The sequence below is a fragment of the Schistocerca cancellata genome, chromosome 2, assembly GCF_023864275.1.
Source record: "Schistocerca cancellata isolate TAMUIC-IGC-003103 chromosome 2, iqSchCanc2.1, whole genome shotgun sequence".
Taxonomy (NCBI): domain Eukaryota; kingdom Metazoa; phylum Arthropoda; class Insecta; order Orthoptera; family Acrididae; genus Schistocerca; species Schistocerca cancellata.
In genome coordinates this window covers 658,393,002-658,420,117 of record NC_064627.1, presented here as the reverse complement: position 1 = coordinate 658,420,117, position 27,116 = coordinate 658,393,002, and the positions used below count along the sequence as shown (strand labels likewise).

Here is a 27,116-nt window from a genome sequence, read left to right as displayed (position 1 = left end):
AGTTTACTCTCTCTCTCTCTCTCCCTCTCCCTCTCTCTCCCTCTCTCTCTCTCTCTCTCTCTCTCTCTCTCTCTCTCTCTCTCCATCTTCTGCTTGTGATGTTGGCATGTACACCTGAACTATATTTGTTGACATTAGTTGTTGCCAGTTCCGATAACAATAATCTTATCACTCACCTCTTCACAGTAATTCATTTTTTGCCCTACTTTCTCATTTATAGTGGCTTCTACTTGCATTATACCATATTGTGCTTCTGTCGATATTACCCTTTATTCATCTGACCAGAAATCAATGTCACTTTTTCCATTCTAGATCACTGATTCCTACACTACACTTAAATTGAGCTTTACATTTCCCTTTTCAGGTTTTATAGCTTCACTGCTACATTCAGGCTTCTAACATAAATCACCAAGACTTTTAGAATGTTACCCTTTCATTGGTTATTCAGTATTTTTCTTGTGGTCACATCTCCCTTGGCAGTCCACTCCTGGAGATCCGAATGGACATGTTCGGTAAACATTATGCATCTTTAATTCATTGGTTTTTGTTGCCTTTTGTGTATTAATCATCACTGATTCTTCCCACTTCAGGTGCAATTTCCTACCACAAGGGTTCCAGTTTCATTGAGACCATTGACAGAACTGAGATGACTCTTTTTACTGGAAGTCTTTGGCACCATTGATGATGATTTTTATTCATAATCTAAGCTGTGATTAGGATTGAAACCCAAACCAGTACCTTTTTATTAGTAGTCAAAGCTGCTACCCCTGCACCACAGTAATCTTATACAGGGTGTCCCATTTATCTTGACCACCCATATAAGTTTGTCCAGATGCAAATTACAAAATGTTTCAAGCAAATGTTCTTTAGCCATCAGGGGGACATCAGTCAGTATGATTGCCTTCATTGTAGCTTTGTTTTTTACAAAAACATGAACAGCACTATGACTTTTTTCAAGTGGCACCCTGTATTTTTTATTCAGTAATTCATTTCCTCTCCTAAAGACCTATTCAAAAATGTATCACATTGTACCATTCACTGAAGCACAACGTTATTAATTACATAACATAACATTGACTTTGAGCCCAGGATCACAAACTCGTCCACTTGCTGGGGTTGTCATAAAACAAATGAAAATCAAGTAAAAACATGACACAAAATTGACTTTGACTCTCCTGTACCATTGCCAAGGAGCAGAACATTCAAAGGTGCTCAAACTGGTGACCCTGGACATGGATACACTGGTGCACTCATTAAATGAAAGAATTATTTACTGCTTCCACTGTTGCCTGCTGAAGAGAATTACAAGCAAGCACGATACATTCTGGCATGTCCTCTGTAGTTGTTGGAATATCGCGATAGACAACGTCTTTAATTCAGCCACAAAGAAAAAAAGTCCAGAGAATTTAAATCAGGAGACCTAGCAGGCCAAGTAACTGTTCCTCCTTGACCAATCCATCTGACAGAATACCTTTGGGCCAGAACACGATGTGCACGCAAGGCATTATGTGCTGGACATCCGTCATGTTGTTACCACATAAGTATTCTGATCCTTAGTAGCACTTCATCCAGAAGAGGAGGAAGAATTCGTCTGAGGAAGTTGGCATATGCTGTGCCGTTTAGACTACCATTGATGAAATAAGGGCCAATAACTGTAGTACCAAGCATCCCACACCAGACGTTAACTCTCCATTGACGCTGATGTTCCACCTGTCTAAGCCACTGTGGGTGACGCTGGACCAATAATGTATGTTCCTTGTATTTACCTGTCCTTTGTTTGAGAAGGAACATTCATCGGTAAATAGAACATTGGAGAAGTAGTTCGGGTTTGTCGAGGATTTGCTGCTGTGCCCACTGACAGAACTGCACACGATTCTGGAAATCATTCCCATGCATTCTTGATGTAGGTGTACATGGTAAGGGTGGAACTGATGATGTGTAAGAATATGATGTACACTGGTTTTAGGAATGCCAATCTCATGTTGAATCTGTCGTGTGCTCACATATGGATTCATAGCAACGGAAGCAAGAACAGTAACTTTGGCAGCTTCGTCTATGTGAGTGCATTGACGATTGCGTTGTCGTGGGTTGAAACTAACCATTTCCTGAAGTGTCGCAACAAAACGAGAAAACATCCATCAGGAAGGTGGGTTCTTGTCGGGATATAGCTCTCTGTACAGTTCCGCTGCCTGCATAGCATTTTGCCTATCAGCAACAACAACAACAACAACAACAACAATAAAAGAAACGTTATGTTGGTGCAGTTTGTATGAAGGAGAGCCTTTACTTTATGCCTACTCTACACAACAGTATTTAAAAGGACTAAACTACTGTACTAAATGTACCCGTACATAAGAAAACAGTATTCTTCATTGGTATACATTCTACTCACACCACTCTTCAACTGATGATGGTTGACAGAATGACGGGTGTGCATTCTACTTATGTTTACATTTGTCCTCTGTCAACATCAGCACGTGGATGTGTTCCATTACCCCGAATACCTGCACTAAGCACTGGGAGCATCAACGTCAATGTTGTGTTATGTAATTAATAATGTTGTGTTCCAGTGAGTGGTACACTGTGATACATTTTTGAATAGGCCTTTAGGGGTGGAAATGAATTACCGAATAAAAAATACAGGGTGCCATTTAAAAAAGTCATACCTCTGTTCATATCTTTGTAAAAAACAAAGTTACAACAAAGGCAATCATGCTGATTCATGTCCCCCCGACAGCTAAAGAACATTTGCTTGAAACATTTTGTAATTTGCACCTGGACAAACAGTTATTTAGGGTGGCCAAGGTAAATGGGATACCCTGTATTTGCGAGAGCCTGGGTTCAAATTCATGTCAACCATCCCGATGTAGTTTTCCTATGATTACCTTCGCGCATTTCCTGTGAATGTTAGGATTGTTTGTTAACAAAGGGCATGTGCTAGTCCCTTCCTAATCCTGGTTCACCCCAAGCATGTTCTTGGTCTATGTTAATCTTGCATGTAAGTGCACATTAAACTAAAATCTTCCACTACAAATTATGTTGCTAAGATCCTACATCTCTGGTAATGGATAAGCAATTTAGTTGTGATAAAGTAGTTTATGAATGCGCTTTCTGCTTGTGCATCGTATGTATCAGTGCCATGACTCAAAGCACTTCTGGAACAGATGAAAACCAGTTGTAATGTGGACACTAGCTATGAGATTTTTAGTTGTTTTATTATACAGGTTTTACAGTATGGTAAGTGAATGGGCTTGTACCAACCAACAGTTGCTTCGTCAGGAAAGAGGGAAGGAGAGGGCAAGACGAAAGGATGTGGGTTTTAAGGGAGAGGGTAAGAAGTCATTCCAATCCCGGGAGCGGAAAGAATGACTCCTTACCCTCTCCCTTAAAACCCACATCCTTTCGTCTTTCCCTCTCCTTCCCTCTTTCCTGACGAATATAGATATATTTTTTCCCACGTGGAATGTTTCCCTCTATTATATATATATATATATATATATATATACACTTACCAAACGAAAGCGCTGGCACGTCGATAGACACACAAACAAACACAAACATATACACAAAATTCTAGCTTTTGCAACCAACGGTTGCCTCGTCAGGAAAGAGAGAAGGAGAGGGAAAGACGAAAGGATTTGCTTGTGTCTGTGTATATGCGGATGGATATGTGTGCGTGTGTGCGCGAGTGTATACCTGTCCTTTTTTCCCCCTAAGGTAAGTCTTTCCGCTCCCGGGATTGGAATGACTCCTTACCCTATCCCTTGAAACCCAAATCCTTTCGTCTTTCCCTCTCCTTCCCTCTTTCCTGATGAGGCAACCATTGGTTGCGAAAGCTTGAATTTTGTTTGTATGTTTGTGTTTGTTTGTGTGTCTATCGACCTGCCAGCGCTTTTGTTTGGTAAGTCTCATCATCTTTCTTTATATATATATTCAGATTTTGTGTATTGGGAGGAACTGTAATAGTTGTTTTAGCTTAGCGTACTTTTTTAATATGGTTTGTGTCACAGTGTAAATAGTTGCCTTGTATTAATATTGTGTCAGAACATTTGTATCATTAGTTTTGATCATCTGTTCTTCTGTGAAAGGTTGGCAGACTGAATTATGATGATTTTAAGTTAATATTTCTTACAGATTTTGCAGACTGGTGTGGAAATTAATGAAGTAGACAACTCTGGTTTCAGTACACAAGGACCAACTGTTTATGCTGGAAATCTTGGTTATAATAGATTCATTATACAGGTATTTTATAATAAATCCAAAGATTATAATAGAGAGAGTTAACTTATTCAAAAAACAAACTATTTAGTGAACATTTAAGTCTTTTGAACTTTTTGAAATGATAATGTTTGAAGTATTAAATTCATTGGTTAGTTGTGATTTCTTCCTTTTTAATTAATTCCTTGTTTCTTACTCATTTCTTAGTTTATTATGTCCATCTACTGATCTCTTTTAACCGTTTCGCTGGTACAGACATGCTCTCTGCATTCCATGCTGAGTAAGGCTTTTTCACGGCTCTAATGCTCACCAAATGCTGCTGCCTGTGCTGAGAGAGGGCATTCCGTCCACTAGGGAATACGTATCATCCAATTGTAAAAAGCTGTTAAGTGAAACAGTTTCATTTTTGCACACCTTAGAGTCTGATATCTTCACTTCAAATTAAATTAAACATTGCACGAAATTTTGAAGGGTCTATAGAGATAAAAACGTGTTTGGTAAACTTTGTGTGGCTGATTTTAGCTCATACGTTGCAGTGTATGAAATGTAGTAAGGTGTCAAAATTTTATTTAAAATAGAGAGCAGAATGATATTTCATTTTGTTCTCGAGTTATTGATTTTTATATCCAATGGACAATCGTGTACGGCACACCTATTTTCATTCCTGCACATTGTGAATCATATGGTTATAACAATTGTCATATTTCATAAATGGTTCAGGATATTGAAATGAGTTTTTTTTGCAAATGATAGCACACAAAGAGGCACATATGTTGTATGATAAATACTAAAACATATTTATTCAGCAAGATATGGAAGTAACTCATCTACAGCAGTGAGAGCTTGGTGGAATGGGATGCATAAACATGCCAATAACTTTTCAGGGAAACCCAGGGACCACTTTTAAACACATCTTCAGCACCTAGGGAGCAGCGGAACATGACAGGTTAACTCGTCCACAGCAGTTGAAGGGTTAATCCATATTCAGTGAAAATTACTATAGTTTGTGTGTGGCAGTATGCCAGTTTTCTACTTCTCTTGTTATTGTTGAAAACTACTTTAATTTCAGTGTTGGATTTTGTCTCTATCACAGTTTGTATTCTTGCAGTGATCACCAATCATATCTCACTTCCAAATCACCAATCATATCTCACTTCCAAATATTGATTTCTCATGCTAAAGACACAGTTTGTGATTTTGGTTTCTGAACAATACACATAATTCTGCAGTGATTGCATTCCAAACTTATTTATTTTACATCTTATATTGGGACAGTTATCAAGTATAGACGTTTTTGTCAAAGTTGCTGCTCAAATTGTTCGAAGTCATTTGGCATGATTCCAGAAGTGGTGTGCTTCATTTGCGAACATGATCAATCACTTTTGGTTCACTTTGAGTTGCATTTGATTTGAGGCTATACTGTTATTTCCTGGCACTTCTCTATTTTTTATTTGCCCTCAGGAGCAATACATGAAATTGCTTCTATGCATAAGCAGGCAAATTGTGATTGATTTAAACATATGACCATTAAATTCTTTAACAGATGACTGCTTATTTTCTCAGCAATATAACCAGATTATAGCTTCCTCAAGTGATGCCGTTGTGTTATTTAAATGATAACCATGAATAATTTTGGTATTATTCTCATTTATATTTGTTCTATATTTTTTAAATATGAAGGAGCTCTTGAAAGAAAAATTATTCGTGTGAACACAAAGTTTATTTTCTGCACACTTAAAATCCTATGAGTCATAATTACACTATGTTAATATCAATTCTTGCCTTACATGTAATTAAGTTTGTTTGAGCTACAAGCTTTGCATCACCTGTGAACAGGTTTTCTACTTACAGTTCAGTAGTAAGTAAATACTCCCACCCACATGTTTTTATATAACTTTCCCAGATAGCTGTGCATGTTAAAGCAGTTCTTCTGGGAAGGGGAGCTGCACCGGAGCTGGATTGAATCCACCCTGCAGATTAACAATGAAGGCTGTGGTCTTTAGGTGGTTTCCCATATCCCACTAGCTGAATAATGTCCCGGTACCCAAGTCCTATCTCAGTTACACAATTTGCAAACATTTAGAAAACTTCTGCTTACTTTGACATGAATAACAATAAATGCAAGCAGTTAGGGTACAACCGTTCCATGCCGGAAAGGGGAGGAGGTGATAATGGAGTGGTGACAGGAGGGGTATGCAGCCAACACTTAAATTAATCATGCCAAATCTGTTAATGACCATGCTGACACTATGCCAGTGCAGGACAAAGGCACAAGAAAGAGAAACAGGACTATTGTTGAATGAATGTTATGAAAAGTGGATATTTACAGAATAACTCCTTCCTATGTTAGCCTCCCTCCCTCCCCTCAGAGATAAGTTGCGCTATGTTCTGGTTACTTGCTAGCAAGATTTTTTTTTATAAATCTCCCCTATACATATTTTTTGTATATAAAACAACAAAAGAACAGTGTTATTAGCACTTTTAATGATAGTAACATTATAGGCAGTGACTGGCTGTGGCCTTATCTAGTAGCTAGCTTTGCTGTTGAGTGCATCCATTAACAGCCATGATTTGCACACTACTAGCTTTCTTTTTCTCCGTGTTGGCAATTTTGAAGCTTCTTCTTTTCTCATGCTATATTACAACATTAACATAAAAAATATGTGTTATAATGTATATAAAAAAGAGGCAATGTCACATAACTGATAACAACAAAATTAATTATTATTCCACTTAAAGGCTATCGGTATCTAAGGTGATCCAATTACTACTCTTGTGACCATAAATGAACAGAACACTCAGAATTGATTCAGAGTACCCCAAACTCAATAAGAAAGAGATTCTTTATGAAATTAAGGGTTAGATACCATGTACTGGAAGGAATGTGAAGACATTCTGGAAAAAACTATGAGATTAGGCAAACCCCCACAAGAAAGAGAGGAACTTTGCCTGTTGTTGGGCAATAGAAAAGAAAATACAAGCATAGATAACCTCCAGTAGCAATAAAACCCTAGAAAAATGGCTGGAATTTTTAAAGACACAGTAAAGATCATCCAAGACAGTAGAAAGATAAAGGTAAAGATATGATATAAACTGGATTAGAGAAATTGAATGAGACCTTATCAAGAACAACACCAGCAACATTTACAAAATTTTCAAAGAAAAATTGACAGGATATCAGCCACCTAATCTGTGCTTTCACAGGCCCAATGTAACACCGGAAACCAATACAAAAAAGATTGTCAAATTTTAGTCAAGTACTCTTCTTCTCAGCTGCAAACCCAAGGTGGAAAAACTAGGTTTCTGAAAAAGAATAAAGAAAAAAAGGGGAGGATGGGGGGGGGGGGGGTACCAAAATCAGTGTCTGTTGAGAAAATTAAGGAAATAACTAGTTCTTTGAAAAATAACATGTCACCTGGGGGACGATCGAATCAGAGCAAAAATATAGAAATTAAATGAAGTAATCTCACATAAGCAACTCACAGAATTATATCAAACATCTGGAAACTGAACAAATACCTGCAGACTGGAAGTGTTTAGTAATTCCTTTTTTTCACAGAAAAGGAGATAAAACTGATCCAAATTACAGGGGAATTTCACTACATCATACTGTGTACAAAATTGGCAGGAAGAACAAGCAGATTCCTTAATGGGGAGAGTCAGACAGAATTTTGCAAATGGCAATCTTGTATAGAAGATATATGAAACTTACAGACAGTTTTGCAAATAACATGATGTAGAAATACTGTGGTAGCTTTTGCTGATGTCACAAATGCTTATGATTTAATATATAGGCAGACATTAATCCATACTTCAAAGGAATTCAAAATCGACAGGAAAACAAGGGAAATTATCTAACAGACATTACCAGATACTATATCTGAAATTAAATTCATGGGACAAACTTCAGAAGCATTTTAAAACCACACCGATGTTTGTCAATGAGATGTACTCTCCCTCTTGCTATTTCAGATAACTCTACAGAAAATTGAGAAGATAGTGGAAAATAAATTAAAGAGAGATTAAAAATGAGCAGAGAATCAATGTGATATGTCTAGCTTCCACAGACAACTTTGTTATTCTAGCAAACAATAGAGGAGAAACCAAACTTGCTCTGGAGACGCTTCATGAAATCTCATACAAAACTACCCTATAAATCTCCCACGAGGAAACTCCTTACATGGAAAGGAAGCTTCCAGATAATTTCCCATTTATAACTTGGTGTGGGGAACTGTCATAAGTTACACGCTTCAAGTATCTAGGAGAGATTATTCAACCTCCAGGACTGAAAACAATAGCCAGTTAAGAAAGAATCTCGGAATTACAAAAAGCATATAAGCTCACTGAAGTTACTACAGTAGAAGAATCTCTCTGTCAGTGCAAAACTAGGGCATTACTCGAAGCACTCTACACTGCAGAAACCATGGCGATTCATGGTCAGACAAAAATAAGAGAAATTGAAAAGAAAGAAAAATTCTCAGGAGGATATTGAGACCAATTTTTTGTGAATGAATTTGGATAAAGAACCCGTTGAGAGGGATCTACTGACAAAAACAATAATGGGCAGCTTTAGAGAAATAAGGATACAACTTTTAATGAACATGTCCACAGGATGAACAAGAACATGCTCAGAAGACAAATATTTGAGACAGCAAACACTAGCAAAAACAGGATAAAATGGATAATTAAAACAGAAGTAGTTATTAAAAACTGGGAATCACATAATATAATGTAAGCAATTGAGAACAGTTTAGAAACATCATAAAAATCATACACTTAGCCAAAAATGCATGGAGGAAATATTTGAAAATAACAACACACACAAACTGTTGAACTCACAACTCAATTAATATTTGCTTGTTGCAACTATATGATTGTAAATTATTGAGAGAGCATCAGGCTGAAGCATCGTATAAACATTTCACTGTGCAAGTTGTCATTAAAAATTCCATTTGCTTTTGCTAATGCAGAATATGAAAACATGGTACATATTTTTGCCATCTGAAATGACAGTGCTCCTTCTGCAGGAGAATAATATCATTAGTGCTTTCTAACTTATCAAATTCTGGGTATTATTTGTTATCAGCTAGAAAGTGGTGGGCTTCACAGTAAGCAAGTTTGAACTGAACAAGAAGTTCAATGAAATGTGTGGAAATGTGAACACGTCATCAAAAATATTCACTATAGTCCAACAAAAAGTACATGTTACAAACATTACATCCAGACTGCTTATACCTATTTCACTTACAAAATGTGTAACTTTTGTTCACTGTGGACAATGCTGCATGCCTTAATTTTGCAAGGTGTATACAACCCGGGAGATCCGGGAAAAACCCGGGAATTATTTCATACGGGAGAAAACCGGGAATTTTTTAGAATTCCAGATAATTTTTCATTGTTTTAGTTTTCTGTTAAATTTTTGTAATTTTGACTGGTAATAACCAATACTCTAACAAAGCATATTACTGTATCCTGCTACTGCAGAATAATACTTCAACAATAAAACATAAACGAGAGAAAAAAAAAAAAACGAAAATAACTTAAATTGCAAAGGAAATGCGCCGTATACGACGACGACGACACACAGTGCTCATGCAAGCATCTGCCAACAGCAAAATGTGTCAAAGGCTTTAGGAAGACTATGCAATGCTTAATAAAAACAAATTGCCTCCGATGAGTGTGAAGTCACAACTGTTTACATTAGATTCGTTTTAGCAGTTACGAGCGGGCTCAGGGTGCGCATGCGCAGTTGAGTCGCGTTTGAGAAGTAGATTCTCCCGCTTCTGACTACAGGAATGTGGCTGTTGGCTGTGCAAGCAGCTAGATGCTACCGGGAAAAGAGGGCGTCAAATTCATATTCTTGAGGAAAAAAAACTTGTTTTACAAAGCGCCTAGCATCCAGCGCACGTTGGTCTATCGATTGTTCATATGATTTTGAAACGCATCCCTGTTGGTTTTTGAACATTTTTGAACACATTTTAAGTTGATTTCTGAATGTGTGCATATTGTATGTGATGTCTCTGTCACGTGAATTCTCGTCGCAACTAGAAATAAACTTTCCGCAGAGAAAGGGGACGGGGCTATATCAGCAGGTTGGAGCAAAGCCAAACGGATGGATGCCAATCGCTGTCTGATTATGTGGTTGATTGGGTTAGCGAATGATCAGCATTGTTATAATTACTAGCGAAATCCATAGATTCAGACTACCAGAATGGAAATAAATGACTACCAGGAATAATAGGTGAGAAAGGTTACGTATTATCTTCTCAGTATATCCAAGAAAATGAAATTTTGACAGAAAATTTTAAGCCATATCGCTACACTAGTAAGGGCTAGTTTTACAGTGCCCACTTAAGTTCTATTCTGGAAGTAATGCAGAAAACGTGTTGTACGAACATGTAACAATGCCTAACCGGAGAATAATCGCGGGATAACCTGTGATTCTGGCAGAGTTAGTGAACAAATTTTGACAATGGCAGGAATAGCTACAGAATTGGTGATGACAATATTGTTTGTTAGAACAAGGAAGGAGAAGAAACGGGGACATCACACAAATTATGGAAGAGTAAGACGATTCCAAATTTATATAAAAATTTCGTAATACTACTTTTCGATCTCATGCTTGAGAAGCTGGTGTGTATGAATGAAATGTGAAACTATTTCCTAACATAAAGCTTTTTGCTCGTAGTAGGCCTTATAGGCATTTGATATTGATATTTCGTGAATTATATTCTGCCATGTTATAAAAATGACCATTTGTGCCAAAACAGTCTCGTTTATCTGGTGTGTGTTAGAAAATTGCTACAATATTAGAAAGGCCTATTTTGTTTTACCTAGCAGACAGTGACAAAATTGACGTAATCAGATCGAGCTTTTTCAGTATTAGATAACGACATTTCGATTTTTCATGTAACAAAACGAACTTGGATGAGGTAATAGATCCTTTCGCAGAAAGGAAAGCACGCCATGTAAAGCTGTAGTAAGATTAGAGAGAAAAAATGCTAAGAGCTAAGGATTGAAGAAATGTGTACTTTCTTTCTTGTCTCTTGTCGTTATTGGTTTTATGTATCCTGTATTTTCCTATATTTAATTTTATGTCACGCAAAACAGCAAGTTATTAGCTAATAGGCAATAAAGAGTGCAAATTTTCTGAAGAGTTCTTGTTCTCCTGATTACAAATAATCCCATTTGCTATTAATTGCAAGATTCCCCCCTCCAAGAGAGGCAGGCTGTCAAACTGACCGACTGGGAGCAGGAGAGGCACCACAGGACATTTCAATTTCCACTGTCCTGAATATAGTTTGATGACACCCATTACAAAATGTACACGTTTCAGTTCCACAGAGCGAAATACAGTGACGTGCGATAGAAGAATGCTGTGTGAAGAGGCGTGGCACTGCACTTTGGCATACTTAAGGCCAAATAACATGTATTACATTTCCTTGAACACACATGTTTTATGTTTCAGACTTTTCAGAAAGATGTGTGCTACAAGATGAACATATTTCAGAAAATTCGATCCGATAGGCAAATATTGTTGATCCAGGGCTGATGATGTGCAGAGCAGTCTGAGTTATAGTGGGGAATTGTGTAGTCTCCATGTGATCCTTGTTTACATTTAGTGATTTTGCCGTTTTCCCTTCGTTTACACTTACGTCAAATGAAAACAAAACGGATATCTGTGGTCAGGAGCCATCAAGTGAATTAAAATACATTCACATAATTACGGAAGGCTAAATATGTTATTAGTTTCAGATTTTATTTCACTTCCATCTTTCTGACAGTCAAGCATTAATCGCCTTGCAGAACAATGAAGTTATTTTTGTCTGTTTGCTAAAGAAATTTGACTTTTATTAACCTTTTCTGCAGAGGCAGACAATGTATTTGAAACGAAATGTTTAATTCCACAGTACTGGCTAGTTTCAACTGTTCATTGCATTTCAAATGCACGTTTTCATCTTCTGGCATGTATGGCATTTTGCCATAATAAAGAACCAAAGATTATATAATACAGTACCAGTGCTCCAAGAAAATTTACATCCTGAAAACCGCACTGAAAAGCTTAATGTCAGGTCGAGGTCTACTTCATTGGGAATCTGGACATACAAATGTGCACTGTAAATATGCACATTAAATGTGCACATTTTAGTATGTTTCACGAAATTCCGATGTTCTTGGAGTATCTTCTAATGTCTTGTTTCTTTTATGACACAACGTATGATCTTTCAGTGTTTTACACGTACGCCCCTTACAGGCTTCCTACGTGATGATAGCTGCACAAGCGCGGTGTCACCTGTTATCTGCGCTCTCTGGCAACTGCTGATACGATCCTATTTCTAACAGGTCGTGGGAAAATATTGCGAATGGCATTTTGAAAAGCGTTACTTTCAAAGTAAATATCCTTTTACAGAAGTCGAACTATGTGCGAGAATGTAACATCAATTTCTTAAATCACAGAGGGTTTGACTCTCATTTAAAAATCAACTCTTTGATGACGAGCCATTTAGAAGAATTTTGAACCCTGAAGATCCGACATTTATGTCATTATTAAACATTTTACTGGCACATTTGTGTGATATATCTTAAAAGTGTAACACGCGCAAAAAATATCAACATTATATGCGAAAGCTTAGCTTCTCTTGCAGCTTACTAACCTTAGAGACCAATATTATATGTGAAAGCTTTGTTTTTCTTGTAGCAGCACTGTATATTAATTTAAACTATTAACTTTCCATGTTTGTGTGTTCATGCTACTTAACAGTGATGTTGCTATTGGCTGACTACATCACGTGTCCTATGCTCTGAATATCCGTTGTCATTGGCTGGTGAGATCACATGACATGAGCTATGACTGACTTACAAAAGCGCATCGCAGTCTCGATTTCAATGATACGGAAAGTTCCATGCGGTGTTTGGTGGAATTCCAGTGTATACTTTCGTAATATGAAAATACGCAGTGTACATGTTGCTGCACATCAAAGATATTTCCAAAACATGTCTTTTTTCCCTGAGTTTCGTCTTTTAAAGTGCTGAGAAATTCTACACCCTTGTATGAAACGATAATAATTCAAAAGATTGATAAGTTTTGCAGTTCCGAGAGAAAATATACTAGCAGTTAACATGGAAAAAGTGTGTTTTCACCTGGGAGAAAGTGTATTTTTAACCGGGAAATCTGGGGAAAATTCGGGAATTGTTTTTCCTTGCTCGCGTATACACCCTGTCTTGTGACACGTTACTATACAGAATGGAATCAGTGACCACAGATGGTCCCACTAACCTTCCTCTAAGGAGCAACCCCACTATCTGGAATGCAATGGTGGTGGTCTGTAGCTGTACTGATCGTAGAAGATGTGTTACCTCTCAAACGATCTGTCACATTGTTGCTGTTGTTTACCTTTTACCTTAACTGTTTTCTTGTATGGTCATCGTTCCAAAATTTTTTTAATGAGGTGGACCTGCGGTGCAGTGCCACCAACTCTTGCTGTGTGACTTCTCACCTGCAGGAGGTTGAGGGCTGGAAGAGAGCTTTGTCATATTCGCTCTACAAAATGATGTAACTGCTTTTCAATGAACTTTTCTATATTTAGTTGCCCGTGTGTAACAATTAGAACATTTGGTGAACATATCTCCTATTAATCAGATCAACATCTTCTCTATATGGTGAGTAGCAATATATCCTTTCCATAATATTATTTTTATTCCATCCTGGACTTCGCATTGTTCACACAAAAATGTTTTAGATAGATAGCATGTAGAGAACTTTCCACTGTGCGTGTACTGGTTTGATGAATGAATGTACAGAGTAAGAATGAGAGGTGCGAGCACAGAATGTCACCAGAACAGAACAGAAGAGAATGAATGACATTTCTCTTAAGCTTTCTTCAACTGTTTTAGGGCATTGTCATTGTAGGCAGCACCTCATTTTCTCTGCCTTCCAAAGCACCACCAAGCAGCAATGCCAAAGCATAAGTGACCAATGTGCACACAGTGGAAAGTTCTGTACATGCTGACTAAGTAAAACATTTTTATGCAAACAATGGGAAGTCCAGGATGGAATAATGACAATATTGTGAAAATATTATATTGCTTTTCATCCAAAAGGCCTTGTCCTTAGGTACACACACACACACACACACACACACACACACACACACACACACCACTGTCCCTGGTCACCGAGACCAGCCTCAGTCGTGTAGATGTGAGCTGTGCTTGTGTGAATGTAGGTGTAGGTGTGTGTTGTCTACTTTAGAAGAAGGCCTCTTGGCCGAAAACTTACACATTTAACGGTCGTATTGTTGTGGCTATCTGCAACCCAACATCTCCTCTATTTGGTGAGTAGCAATCTATCCTTTTCATACTATTGTTTTTACACAAACATCTTTACGTCTTTTATCTAATTGGAATGGTTTTCTGGATCAAAAAAACTTGTTCACCTCCACCTGTCACCCAAACCACCCCAAATTGGAACAGTCATACCATAACCATCACCATACGCAGTTCTCTCTAAATGGTATCAACCAAAACAAATGGCCACTACCAAACTGTGTCCCAGAGCAGAGTTGGCCACCTAGTGACAGAATAAGTCATTGAGCACAAAATGCTTGATTTCTGTGGTTGCTTCAAAATGCATGCTGTCTGGATCCCTCCCTCAACTACATCTTTTCTGAATTTCATATATGGGAATTATTGCTAGAACACCCTTCAATCCCACAACCCACATGTTTTCAATCTCTCATAGCAGCTGCCCCACACCCATCTCTTTCCCCTATTCCATAGCATTCCCATGAATTTAGGTTGGATTTAAAACTTGCTTAGCTACCTGTCAGATATTTTATATTAATAGGCAAATAATCAAAAATTTTTGTTGCTGCATATTGAACTCCTTTCTGTGCAACTGACAAATGCAGTTTGTCAGAAATAATCCATTGCAATTTGGGAACAATAGTGATATCCATACCTACAACACTGGAAGAAAAATGACATTTATTACTAATTACTAAAGCTGTCAGTGGCACAGAAGGGAGTTCAACAAGCAGCAACACAACTTATTTTGACATTTTAATTGCACCTTTACTATATCTAAAATATTCTTGGGGGGAGGGGGGGGGGGTCTCATCACTTGAAAAGAAAATATTGATTGCACAAAATCAGGCAGTAGGAATAATATGTTACCTTCATCCACAGTCATTTTGTTGGTAATATTTGTGTGTGTGTATGAGTGAAGAAGGTGCAGTTAAAATGCCAAACTTTTTGAAGATTGCCTACAAAACGACTGTGGATGATGCCCACATATTCTACCTTCTGCTCGCATTTGTGCAATCAATATTTTGTTTCTGAGTTATGAATTACCCCCAGAGTATTCTGTAATACATTGTTGAGTGGAAATAAGCAAAATGTGTTAGAAGGTTGATTCATTTGTCCCCAAGATGAGAAAATGTACAAAGAACAAAAGTAGTGGAATGTAGTAGTTTGAACAGCTTAGTAACATGCTTCTTTCAGTTGAAGTTAGTTTTTGTCAGTATGTGTGTGTGTGTGTGTGTGTGTGTGTGTGTGTGTGTGTGTGTGTGTGTATAGTGCTCAGCTATACAATAAGTGGCTATTTTTATTCCTTTATTTTTTGTTTTCAGACAAGTTAATAAATAATAATTTATTTTTGTGCAATTTGTATTAGGTTTCACAGATGGGTGTCCGGCTGCTTCAGGGTTTAGATCAGATTCAGCACATTCCATTGGATTTAGGCTCTCCTATAGTACATGCTTCTTCTGCTGATCCTCATGTGGTAATTTTGAGTGAAGATGGTCAAGTGATATTGCTCACGTTACGTGAATCACGGAATCAAGGAAGGCTTAGTGTTACAAGACCTTCTGTCTCAATGGTGAGTTACTATTTTCACTTATAAGATTACCAAAATGTAAGTGACCTTGCAGTTTGTATTAACATATATTGGCAACATAAAAAAGGACAAACTTTTTTCTTCTGGTTAGCAGATCTGTATTGGTAATTACAAGCAGCCTGTTATTTTCTTTGAGCTGTTTGCTAAGTCCATAGCTTTTTGTATTGTGTGCTGGTATTTAGTTTTTAAAATCTTTCCTTAGGCAACTATCTCCCTTTGACTCTCATTGTCTGTAGTTTGCATGTCCACCACAATACTTCTACATGGAAGTTTAATGACCTGTTAATTGTTGATTTCTAGAACCTTCAGGTGAACTTTAAATAATTTTTCAAAATTCCACCAAAGTTAACGTACATCTATTTCATCTGTCTTTCTCAAAGATAGAGACATTTCATGTAGTAAACTAAGTCTTGTGATAATACAGAGCAGTAAACTCACATAGACTTTGAAGAGTTGGCATTAATTTGTGCTAAATACTCCATAAATTTCCAATTAAAATGTTACACAAGCGATTGTAGAAACTCATTGGTGACTGGCCGTAAAACATTACTCTGTGAAAACACAAACAGGACTGACTTGAAACAGTTGATTGTTGACATGGAAATTTACATATTAACCCTAAACATGGACTGTCTGTGATATGGTGTGCAGCACCGGCTAAGTTAAGAATGCATACATAGGTTATGCAGAGAATGTATTTTAGTTAACAGTTGGCTACATAGCCATAAATTAGTGTCATAGGTTATCTTTTATGTAACAGAAGTTTTGAATAATCAGTGGCATTCCTGGAATGTAGTAAAGCCTGTCAAGATTTTTCTGGTGACTCAATCTTTCTCATTGAAATATTTCATTAACTGACATATTCTAGTAAAATTATACATTTTTGGTGTCAGAAGAAAAACAAGCTACAATACTATAATAATGGATTTTTGAAAGAATTGCATTCTAAAAAGAGGACAACTTTTTGACTGCATGGTTTCCAGAAAAGACAAAATGATCTTTGGGAGGAAGAAATTGAAGGCTCTCAGATAAGGTGTGCCGATAAAAGAACAAATAATTACTATCAGGATGAATTTTTAAATGCCTCTGCCTTCACATATTATAAATTTTGAATATTTAAATACAGTGTTCTCGTGTGAACTATTTATGATGTTGTTATAAGTGGCCTGTAAACAGTGCACTGAATGATAAGGTTTTAAAAAGTTATTTGGATAATAATTAGAATCTGCACAATGCATGTATTATTTATGGAAGAGAGAGCGGAAAAGAAAAATGTAGTAATTATATCAGGAGTGGAGGCATTCCACTTTGGTACGTTTTGTGCTGTTACCCAAATTTTTCATATAAAGTGGTTGTGGGTATAACCACTTCTGCATAGGGTTGGGTCATGACAATGTGGAGAGATCATGGGAATAGGCTGTTGGTACCCAAGACAGACATCATCAAAATTTAAAACATTTCATTAGCACTCATTCGACTGTACTAGTTGCATATCAGTGGAGGCAGCAGCCACATATCCTCGCAGCATGTGGCAAGGACGGCTCTTAGCGGCACTGACCGCATGGTTACTACACTGTGTTGCTGGTGCCCAGGAATGTTGACTCCAGTGGAACTTGCCCAGCAAGTGACAGGATGTGATGCCAACACCAGCACAGAGGGGTGGACTGCTGTAGTGCCTGAGTCTCATTCTGGAGCCCTTCAGGGCAGGAGTCTGGGCACTGCTGGAATTGGCCAGGCAGCAGTCTGCTGGTGGACAACTACCAAGCCCAAGGAGGATGACTTGCCACTACTCATGTATCCATGATAGGAACAGGGTAGGGCTGCTAGGGACAATTGGAGGGGGGTCAGAAAAGGAGAAAGCGGAGAGAAGTAGTGGGTACACTGGTGGAGTAGAAGGCTGTGTTGTGCTGGAGTGAGAGCAGGGAAGGTGCCAGGCAAGTAGAGGACAGAGACTAGCGAAGGTTGAGGCCAGAGGAGGTTACAGGAACATATGTTATATTGCAGGGAGAGTTCCCACCTGTGCAGTTCAGAAATGCTTGTGTTGATAGGAAGGAATCCATATGGCGCAGACTGTGAAGCAGCCATTGAAACGAAGCATGTTGTGTTGGGCAGTATGTTCAGCAACTGGGTGGCCCAGCTGCCTCTTGTCACAATTTGTCCATAGCCATTCATGTGGTCAGGCAACCTGTTAGTCATCATGTCCACGCAGAAAGCAACCTAGTAGTTGCAGCTTAATTTTTAGATCCCATGACTGGTTTCAGAGATAGCCACACCTCTGATGGGGTAGCAGATGCCTGTGACTGGACTGGAGTAGGTGGCTGTGGAGGATGTATAAGACAGATATTGCATCTAAGTCTATTGCAGGGACATGAGCTGTGAGGCAAAGGGATGTTGGTGGCATGGAATAGGGATGAACAAGGATACTGCGTAGGTTTTGTGGGGAGGGCGGGGGGGGGGGGGGGGTGCAGAATACCACTGTGGGAGGTGTGGGAAAGGTGGTGGGTAGGATATTCCTTACTTCAGGACACAATGAGAGGTAGATGAAAGACAGACAGAGAATGTGATTCAGTTGCTCCAGTCCTGGATGGTACTGCGACATGGGGGAGGAAGGGGGGGGGAGCTCCTTTGCAGCTGGACAGTTGGTACCTGGGAAGTGGTAGTTGACTGGAGAGTCAAGGCATGGGAGATCTGTTTCTGTACAAGGTTGGGTGGGTAATTTCCATCTGTGAAGGCCTCAGTGAGACCCTTTGTATATTTGGAGAGGAACTTCTGGACTGCTGATGCCTCTGTTGAAACTAATGATATAAACATTTGCAGCTCACTGATGTTGTACTGTTGTACTGATGTGATGTTTCCAGCCATGCTTGGAATAACAAATCTACGGCCTGGAATGTAGAAACTTCTTGGCTCATCCTGCAAAAGCTCTCTTTTACTCCTGTGTTGCATTGTTGTGGTGCTTCACCTAGTCCGCCCTGTGTGTCTAAACAGCCCCAATGCAGCAACTGCCATGTCGGCCCATTAGTCTCCTCCTTCCACTGCTGTGTCTGCCTTCCTTTGCTGTGGCTGACTGCTAGTTTCTGTGGTAATGCTCGAAAAAGAGGGATGGCACTACATTACTTACCCTCTCCTACATTTATACACTTAGAGCCAAAGAAACTGGTATACCTGCCTAATATCTGTACAGCCCCTGCAAGCATGCAGAAGTGCCCCATCATGCCATGGCTTGGACCCTACTAAAGTCTCAAGTAGTGCAGGAGGGAATTGACGCCATAAATCCTGCAGGGCTGTCCATAAATCTGTGAGAGTACTAGGGGGTGGAGATATCTTCTAAACAGCACATTGCAAGGCATCCCAGATATGCTCAGTATTGTTCATGTCTGGTGAGTTTGGTGACGAGAGGTAGTGTTTAAACTCAGAAGTGTGTTCCTGGAGCCTCTCTGTAGCTATTCTGGACATATGGAGTGTCGCATGTCCTGCTGGAATTGCCCAAGTCTGTTGGAATGCTCAGTGGACATAAATGGATGCAAGGGATCAGACAGGATACTTTCATATGTCTCACGTATATATGAGGGGTTCCATATCACTCCAACTGCATGTGTCCCACACCTTTACAGAGCATCCACCGGCTTGAACACTCCCTGCTGACATGAATGGTCCATGGATTCACGAGGTTATCCATCTGCACGATACAATTTGAAATGAGACCCAGCTGACCAGGCAGAATGTTTCCAGTCATCAATAGTCCAATGTTGTTGTTGACAGGCCCAGACAAGGCGTAAGGCTTTGTGTTGTGCAGTCATCAAGGGTACATGAGTGGACCATCGGCTCCAAAAACACTTATCGAAGGTGTTTAGTTGAACGGGTCGTACGCTTACACTTGTTGGTGGACCAGCATTAAAATCCGCAGCAATTTGCAGAAGGGTAGCACCTCTGTCACGTTGAACAATTCTCTTCATCCGTCATTGGCCCCGTTCTTGCAGGGTCGTTTTCCAACCGTAGCGATGTCAGAGATTTGATGTTTTGCCGAATTCCTGATAATTCACGGTACACTTGTGAAATGGTTGTATGGGAAAATCCCCAGTTCATCGCTACCTCAGAGATGCTGTTTCCCGTCTTTCATTCACTGGCTGTAACACCGTGTTCAAACTCTCTTAAATCTTGATAATCTGCCATTGTAGCAGCAGTAATCGATGTAACAACTGTGCCAGATACTTGTTGTCTTATATAGGCATTGCTGACTACAGTGCCGTATTCTGCCTGTTTACATATACTCCACTAGTATCCCAAATCTTCCTTTGCCACTAGTACTTGATATTTTCTCTCTCTCTCTCTTGGACATCGTTCCATATGAAATGTATTACAACACAACTTACATCTGCAATTGCCTTCTTGCTCTTAGTTATGCCACCATTGCATCTCTCTCCTTGCATTACCAAGAGCCCCAAGCTGTGCCCAATAGTGCTTTGCGACATCGTAAATACTAGAGAACACATTCCTTAATACTACTCATGTTATTACACTCGCACACAGTGCAGTATTCACTCTCACCATTTCGTTTCCTGTCACTCGTGCACAATTGGTGATCCAGTTAACTTGGAACTGTACTACCATCAGTTGCTTGATAATGCAGTGCTCCACCTTACATAGATGAAGGCTGCAGAAAATGGAGTCAAGAGCTACTAGGATGCCATATATTGTGACACTGAAGGTCACTATCGTTTGATTGTTTCTCCTGATACTGCTTAATGCTGCACGGGCTGTAGCATCTGTTCTGCCATGATACGCCCTTTGTGGATTGTCATGAGTCGGTTCAGGGAGATGATTAGGTTAGGTCTCGAGGCATTATTGAGATAGGTCAGATTTTGTGTTGGGAACATTCCCATCGGATTCTCTGGACAGTACAGCTTTGGCTGTGCTCCGTTCAATATGGAGATACGTGTAATAGCGACCAACAGGTGGAATGTTGGTCTCATTAGATCACGAGCAGTCCCGTTACTTATTAACCCACTAGCATGCAATTCCAGTCTCATGACCGCTGTGAGTCTATCATGCTCATACAACACTAAAGTGTCACACAGGGAATAGATCTGGTGTACCCTCCCTTGCTGGAAGTAAGGTTGAGGCTCCCATGGACAATCCTTGCTGTCTGTTTTGCCTAGTCACTGCTGAACTTCATGTCCATACCAGTCTGGATCTCTTGGCTTGGGCAGATTGTAATCCTTTCCCTCTGAGGGGGCTGAAGTTCCTGCACTGCCATTACTGTATGCTTATCCCCATCCTCCAATATCGGCAATATTTCTCCTGTCCTGACCTGTACAAGCTTTCCCAAGGTCCCCCTCCTTAATAGACAAACAAAAATAATGGGACACCTGAACTGTGCATGTCCACTGCCAACCAGAAATCAAACTAGTATGTATTGTCATGCTTGGTCCTTTCTGACTTCTGCTGTTGTTACATGATAGCACAAGGGTAATTTTTGCTTGCACAGCTCTGCAATGAGTTCCAACTTGGTTGGCAACTCCTTCTGCACCCCAACCAGGTACTGCTTTAGTGCAAAAGACTCAGAACTGAGCTGTCCTTGTACGACATGATGAATGTGTTCCTGAAAATTTCTGATTACCACCCTCATGTCCCTGATACTGTTGGCCAACAGCTGTAGCAGTCTTGTGGTCGTTATTCTCGATTCCAAAGCATCCATTCGAGTCTGTATAGTTCCTAGATCATGATTCACAATTTCGACTGATGACTTTGGATATTCTATCACCTTAGTCATTATTTTCCATAATGCGCGTATATTGTTCAGCATCTTCTGCTCCAGATTTGTCAAATGCGTGATATGCCACTCGGCAACTGGCATTTTTCCCTTTGCCATTTGTTTCAATCTTTGCATGGTGTCAGTTATCTCTGTGATGATGTCACTTTTATTTGTAGTTCCAAACACTGTTTTGGGTATCCTTCTCCCACTGTCCAAATTAACTCTCCTGTGTTGCTGCAAGGTGCATGGCACCATGCCTGTTGCTTGTCACATCTGTTCCCATAGTTGCTTGTAAGATTTATGCAACCTATCATATTCCACCCATACTACTTTGTTTCACACCAAAATACTGCAGACACATCCTCTAATCTCCTCACCTCATTTCTCATCTCCCATATGCATTGAAAACTATTTACAGCATCGAGTGACTGTTGAAAACCACATCCTCTTGTGTGATAAACAGCACTCTGTTATCTAGACTCTGATCTTGCAGTGCCTCCACTCCATCTTTGGTGAAGAGGTGGAACACTGCCGTGACTAGGATCTCCTTTGCCCTCATTCCTTGTGCACACCAACCTGAGAACAGGGAGCCAGTTACTCTCCCTACCTCTTTCTAAGGGTCTGCTGATTCCCAGTGCACTCCTTGGACCTATATTAATTATACAGCTTGACAAAATTATAGCAACCACGGCACACAACAATATATTCTGCACACTCTCTTCATTACAGCTTACTGTCTCCAAAAATCACACCATCTGTGCCTTAATATTACCTAACCCCGTAACAAATACTAAAATGTACTATGAAATATCCACATTATGCCTCATGTCCTTGGTGTTAACCTTTATTGTATTGCCGGCATAGATCACATAACAACTTTGTACTCACCCTCTTTATCACATCCTTTGCCCTTTATCTTTGCCTTGGCTGTTGATCTGAGGGGCCATGGATCTGGAGCACCTTGAAATGGCCGTCGTTCACCAACATGAACCATGTTCAAGTTGGCAGCAGAAGCTTAACATTGACTGATGGTGTCCCCATCACATGGTATGGTCACAGGTACCTAGCCACAAACTTTGTTGTTTTACCTTGATGAGTATAAGCACTTGACAACACCACTGATTGTCCTACTGTGTACTGTGGTAATTTCACTGTGCACCTTACCGCAACCTCTTGCTGTTCCATGGCTTTGGTATTCGCTCTCTGCATACGCTTCCATACTTTCCTTAGTGTCTTTGTGTAATTACCAACTGGTTCCCCGTCCTTAACAACCTTTGGTCTGATTGTTCCAACGTTGTGGGCATATTTCTTGCATACACTACCACATAAGAGGACAGCCCAGTACCACTCAGCCTTTGAATAGTAAGCTGCCATGACAAATGGTAGGTACATGTCCCAATCATCATGATGAGAGTGTACATTGTAACTCACCACCTTACCAGTAGTACAATGCACGCATTCAATTCTGCCATTAGTTTGTGGGTGCAGCAGACTAGTTCTTAATTTATAAATCCATAGCAAATGACAAAACTGTTTCATCAAGTACGACATGACATTAGTCATTTGATCTGTGATTATTGTATCAAATATACCAAGCTTCAGAAACCCATTATTAACCATTGCTCGTGTCACTGTAGTTGACCATTGTTTCAGGTTGGTGATGATTTCCACATACCGTCTACATCTACATCCACATGATCACTCTGCTTTTCATAATAAAGTGCTTGGCAGAGGGTTCAGTGAACCACCTTCAAGTTGTCTCTCTAACGTTCCGCACTTAAATTTTTCTGTGCGAGCCCTGATTTCTTTTATTTTATCGTGATGATCATTTCTCCCTATGTAGGTGGGTGCCAACAGAATGTTTTCGCAATCGGAGAAGAAAACTGGTGATTGAAATTTCATGAGAAGAGCCCTTCGCAATGAAACACACCTTTGTTTTAATGATTGCCACTCCATTTCACGTATCATGTCTGTGGCACTATGTCCCCTGTTTCACGACAGTACAAAACGAGCTGCCCTTCTTTAAAATTTTCCGATGTCATCCATCAGTCCCACCTAATGCGGATCCCACACTGCACAGTAATACTCCAGAATAGGGCAGACAAGTGTGGTGTAAGCAGTCTCTTTAGTAGACATGTTGCACCTTCTAAGTATTCTGCCAATGAATCGCAGTCTTTGGTTTTCTGTACCCATGTTATCTATGTGGGCATTCTAATTTAGTTTGTTTGTAATTGTAATCCCTAAGTATTTAGTTGAATTTACAGCCCTTAGTACTCATGTGAAAAACTTCACACTTTTCTTTATTCAGGGTCAATTGCTACTTTTCGCACCATACAGATATCTTATCTAAATCATTTTGCAATTCGTTTTGGTCATCTGATGACTTTACAAGATGGTAAATGATTGCACTTAATATAGATCAGGAACAATAGAGGGCCTATAACACTTCCTTGAGGAATGCCGGATATTACTTCTGTTTTACTCAATGACTTTCCGTCTATTACTACAAACTGTGACCTTTCTGACAGGAAATCACAAATCCAGTTGCACAACTGAGGCAATATTCCATAGGCACGCAGTTTGGTTAGAAGATGCTTGTGAGGAACGGTGTCCAAAGCCTTATAGAAATCTAAAAATATGGAATCAGTTTGACATCGCCTGTTGATAGCACTCATTACTTCATGAGTATAAAGAGCTAGTTGTGTTTTGCAGGAACGATATTTTCTGAATCCGTGCTGACTATTTGTCTATATATCGGTTTCTTCGAGGTACTTCATAATGTTCTAATACAATATATATTCGAAAACCATACTGCAAATTAACGTTTGTGATATGGGCCTCTAATTCAACGAATTACTCCTACTTCCCTTTTTTGGGTATTGGTGTGACTTGATCAATTTTCCATTCTTTAGGTATGGATCTTTCTGTAAGCAAGTGGTTGTATATAGTTGTTAAATATGGAGCTATTGTATCAGCTTACTCTGAGAGAAACCTGACTGGTATACAATCTGGACCAGAAACCTTGCCCTTAAAAAGTGATTTAAGCTGCTTTGCGACACCAAGGAGATGTGCTTCTGTGTTTCTCATCTTGGCAGTTGTTCTTGATTAGAATTCAGGAATATTTACTTCATCTTCTTTGGTGAAGGAGTTTCAGAAAACTGTGTTTAATAACTCTGCTTTAGTGGCACTATTATCAGTGACTTCACCATTGTTATGGCGCAGGGAAGGTACTGATTGCGTTTGCCACTGGTGTGCTTTATGTAGGACCAAAATGTCTTTGGGTTTTCTGCCAGATTTCAAGACTGAATTTCGTTATGGAATTTATTAAAAGCTCTCGCATTGAAGTACGAGCTATATTTCGAACGTCTGTAAAACTTTGCCAGTCTTGGGGATTTTGCGTTCTTTTAAATTTGGCATGCTTTTTTCGCTGCTTCTGTAACAGCAATCTGGCCAGTTTTGTGTACCATGGGGGATCAGTACCATCACTTATTAATTTATGTGGTATACATCTCTCAATTGCTGTCGATACTGTCTCTCTGAAATCATTCCACAACTTTTCTACTCTTACATGACCAGATAAGAAGGAGTGAAGACTGTCACTTAAAACAGCATTAAGAGCATTTTTATGAGCTTTTTTAAATAGATATCAGCCTAGCAGCAACTGCCTTGTTGTCGCTAATCCCTGTATTTGTCATGATACTCACTATTTGTCCAGGATTATTTGTTGCTAAGAGGTCAAGTATGCTTTCGCAACCATTTATGCTTCGAGTGGGCTCATGAACTAATTGTTCAAAATAATTTTCTGAGAAAGCATTCAGTACAATTTTGGATAATGTTTTACGCCTGCTGCCTGCTTTAAATGTATTATTTTTACAGCATATCATGGGTAGATTGAAGTCGCCACCGACTGTAACTGTACGAGTGGGGTACTTATTTGAAATGAGACTCAAGTTTTCTTTGAACTGTTCAGCAACTGTATCTTCTGAGTCGGTAAAACGATACAATTAATAATTTAGTCAGATTGTCAAGTATAACCTCTACCCATACTATTTCGCAGGAAGTATCTACTTCAATTTCACTACAAGGCAAACTACTTCTGACAGCAATAAATACCCCACTACCAACTGTATTTAAACTATCCTTTCTGAACCCTGTTAGATCATTTGAAAAAAATTCAGCTGAACTTATTTCCGGCTGTACCTGTAACTATTTGAGCTTCAGTGTTTTCTATTAGGACTTGGAGCTCTGGTTCTTTCCCAGCACAGCTATGACAATTTACAAGTACAATACTGATTGTTTATACAACTAACTTACTGTGTTTTACTTGTCCCCTATTCGACGGATGCCCTTTATCTAGTTCCCTGACACCTTCTGACCTAAAAAACAGCCCAGTCCCTTCCACACAGCCCCCACTACCAGTGTAGCCACTTTCTGTGTGTAGTGGATGTAGGACGTCCATCCCTATCATTTCAAATGGTGATTTTGTTGCTTCTAGCAACCTTTGTAATAGTACTTGCTTATGGCTCAGGTTCACTCACTGTGCACACGGAACACAATTCTTTGCATGTTGGGCCGTGTCTTCCTTCCTCCTCTTGCAATAGTACCATTCTTCTATTCTCTGGTTTGCTGCCCCCTGATGTCCATGCCCAGATAGCATGTGGTTGTATATTTCTCTGGACGTAGCTGGCACCACTAAGTGTAACCATAACCTAGTTGTCTTACGTAACAAGCTGTCATACGTTCTGAACTGTGGTTGCCTCATGTACAGCTTGCAGTCAGCGGTCTGTGCTGCTTGCTATTCAGCAAGGCCATGTCCTAGTGCCTGCACTGCTGCTACCTTTCTGCTTGACCTATCAACATTACCATGCTGTTTACCCATCCGGCATACAGCTTCATAATCAAATTCTCTCATCCTCGGTGCCAACCTCGTAAGCCTGCTAGAAGATTCCTTCAAACCCCATAAACACTTTAGAGCTGCATGATTGGTCACTGCTTTGAATTTTTTCCTATACAAATAGACCCAAAAATATGTGACTACTTATATGAAGCTGAGCATCTCCTTCTCTGTCATGGAATAGTTCTTTTCCACTTTATGCAGTTGTAGTGAAGCACAAGTCACATGATGTTCTTTGTCATTTACCACATGATTAAAAACACATCCTAGTGCCTAATTGGAAGTGTCATGTGATAGTACAGACTCCTTCTGATAGTCTGGCAAATCCATTGAAGGCTGCGTCATAGTACTTC

The 27,116-nt window shown here is 39.4% G+C and overlaps 1 protein-coding gene across 2 annotated transcripts in view; it reads left to right on the top strand.

Moving 5' to 3' along the window:
- LOC126162339 (cleavage and polyadenylation specificity factor subunit 1) overlaps positions 1 to 27,116 on the top strand; it is a 316,445-nt gene that overhangs the window by 111,080 nt on the left and 178,249 nt on the right. For both annotated transcript variants that reach the window (XM_049918776.1, XM_049918777.1), the window contains exons 11-12: positions 4,135 to 4,242; positions 15,893 to 16,096. In XM_049918776.1, coding sequence (XP_049774733.1) covers positions 4,135 to 4,242; positions 15,893 to 16,096 — 312 coding nt within the window. The remainder of the gene's footprint in view (positions 1 to 4,134; positions 4,243 to 15,892; positions 16,097 to 27,116) is intronic.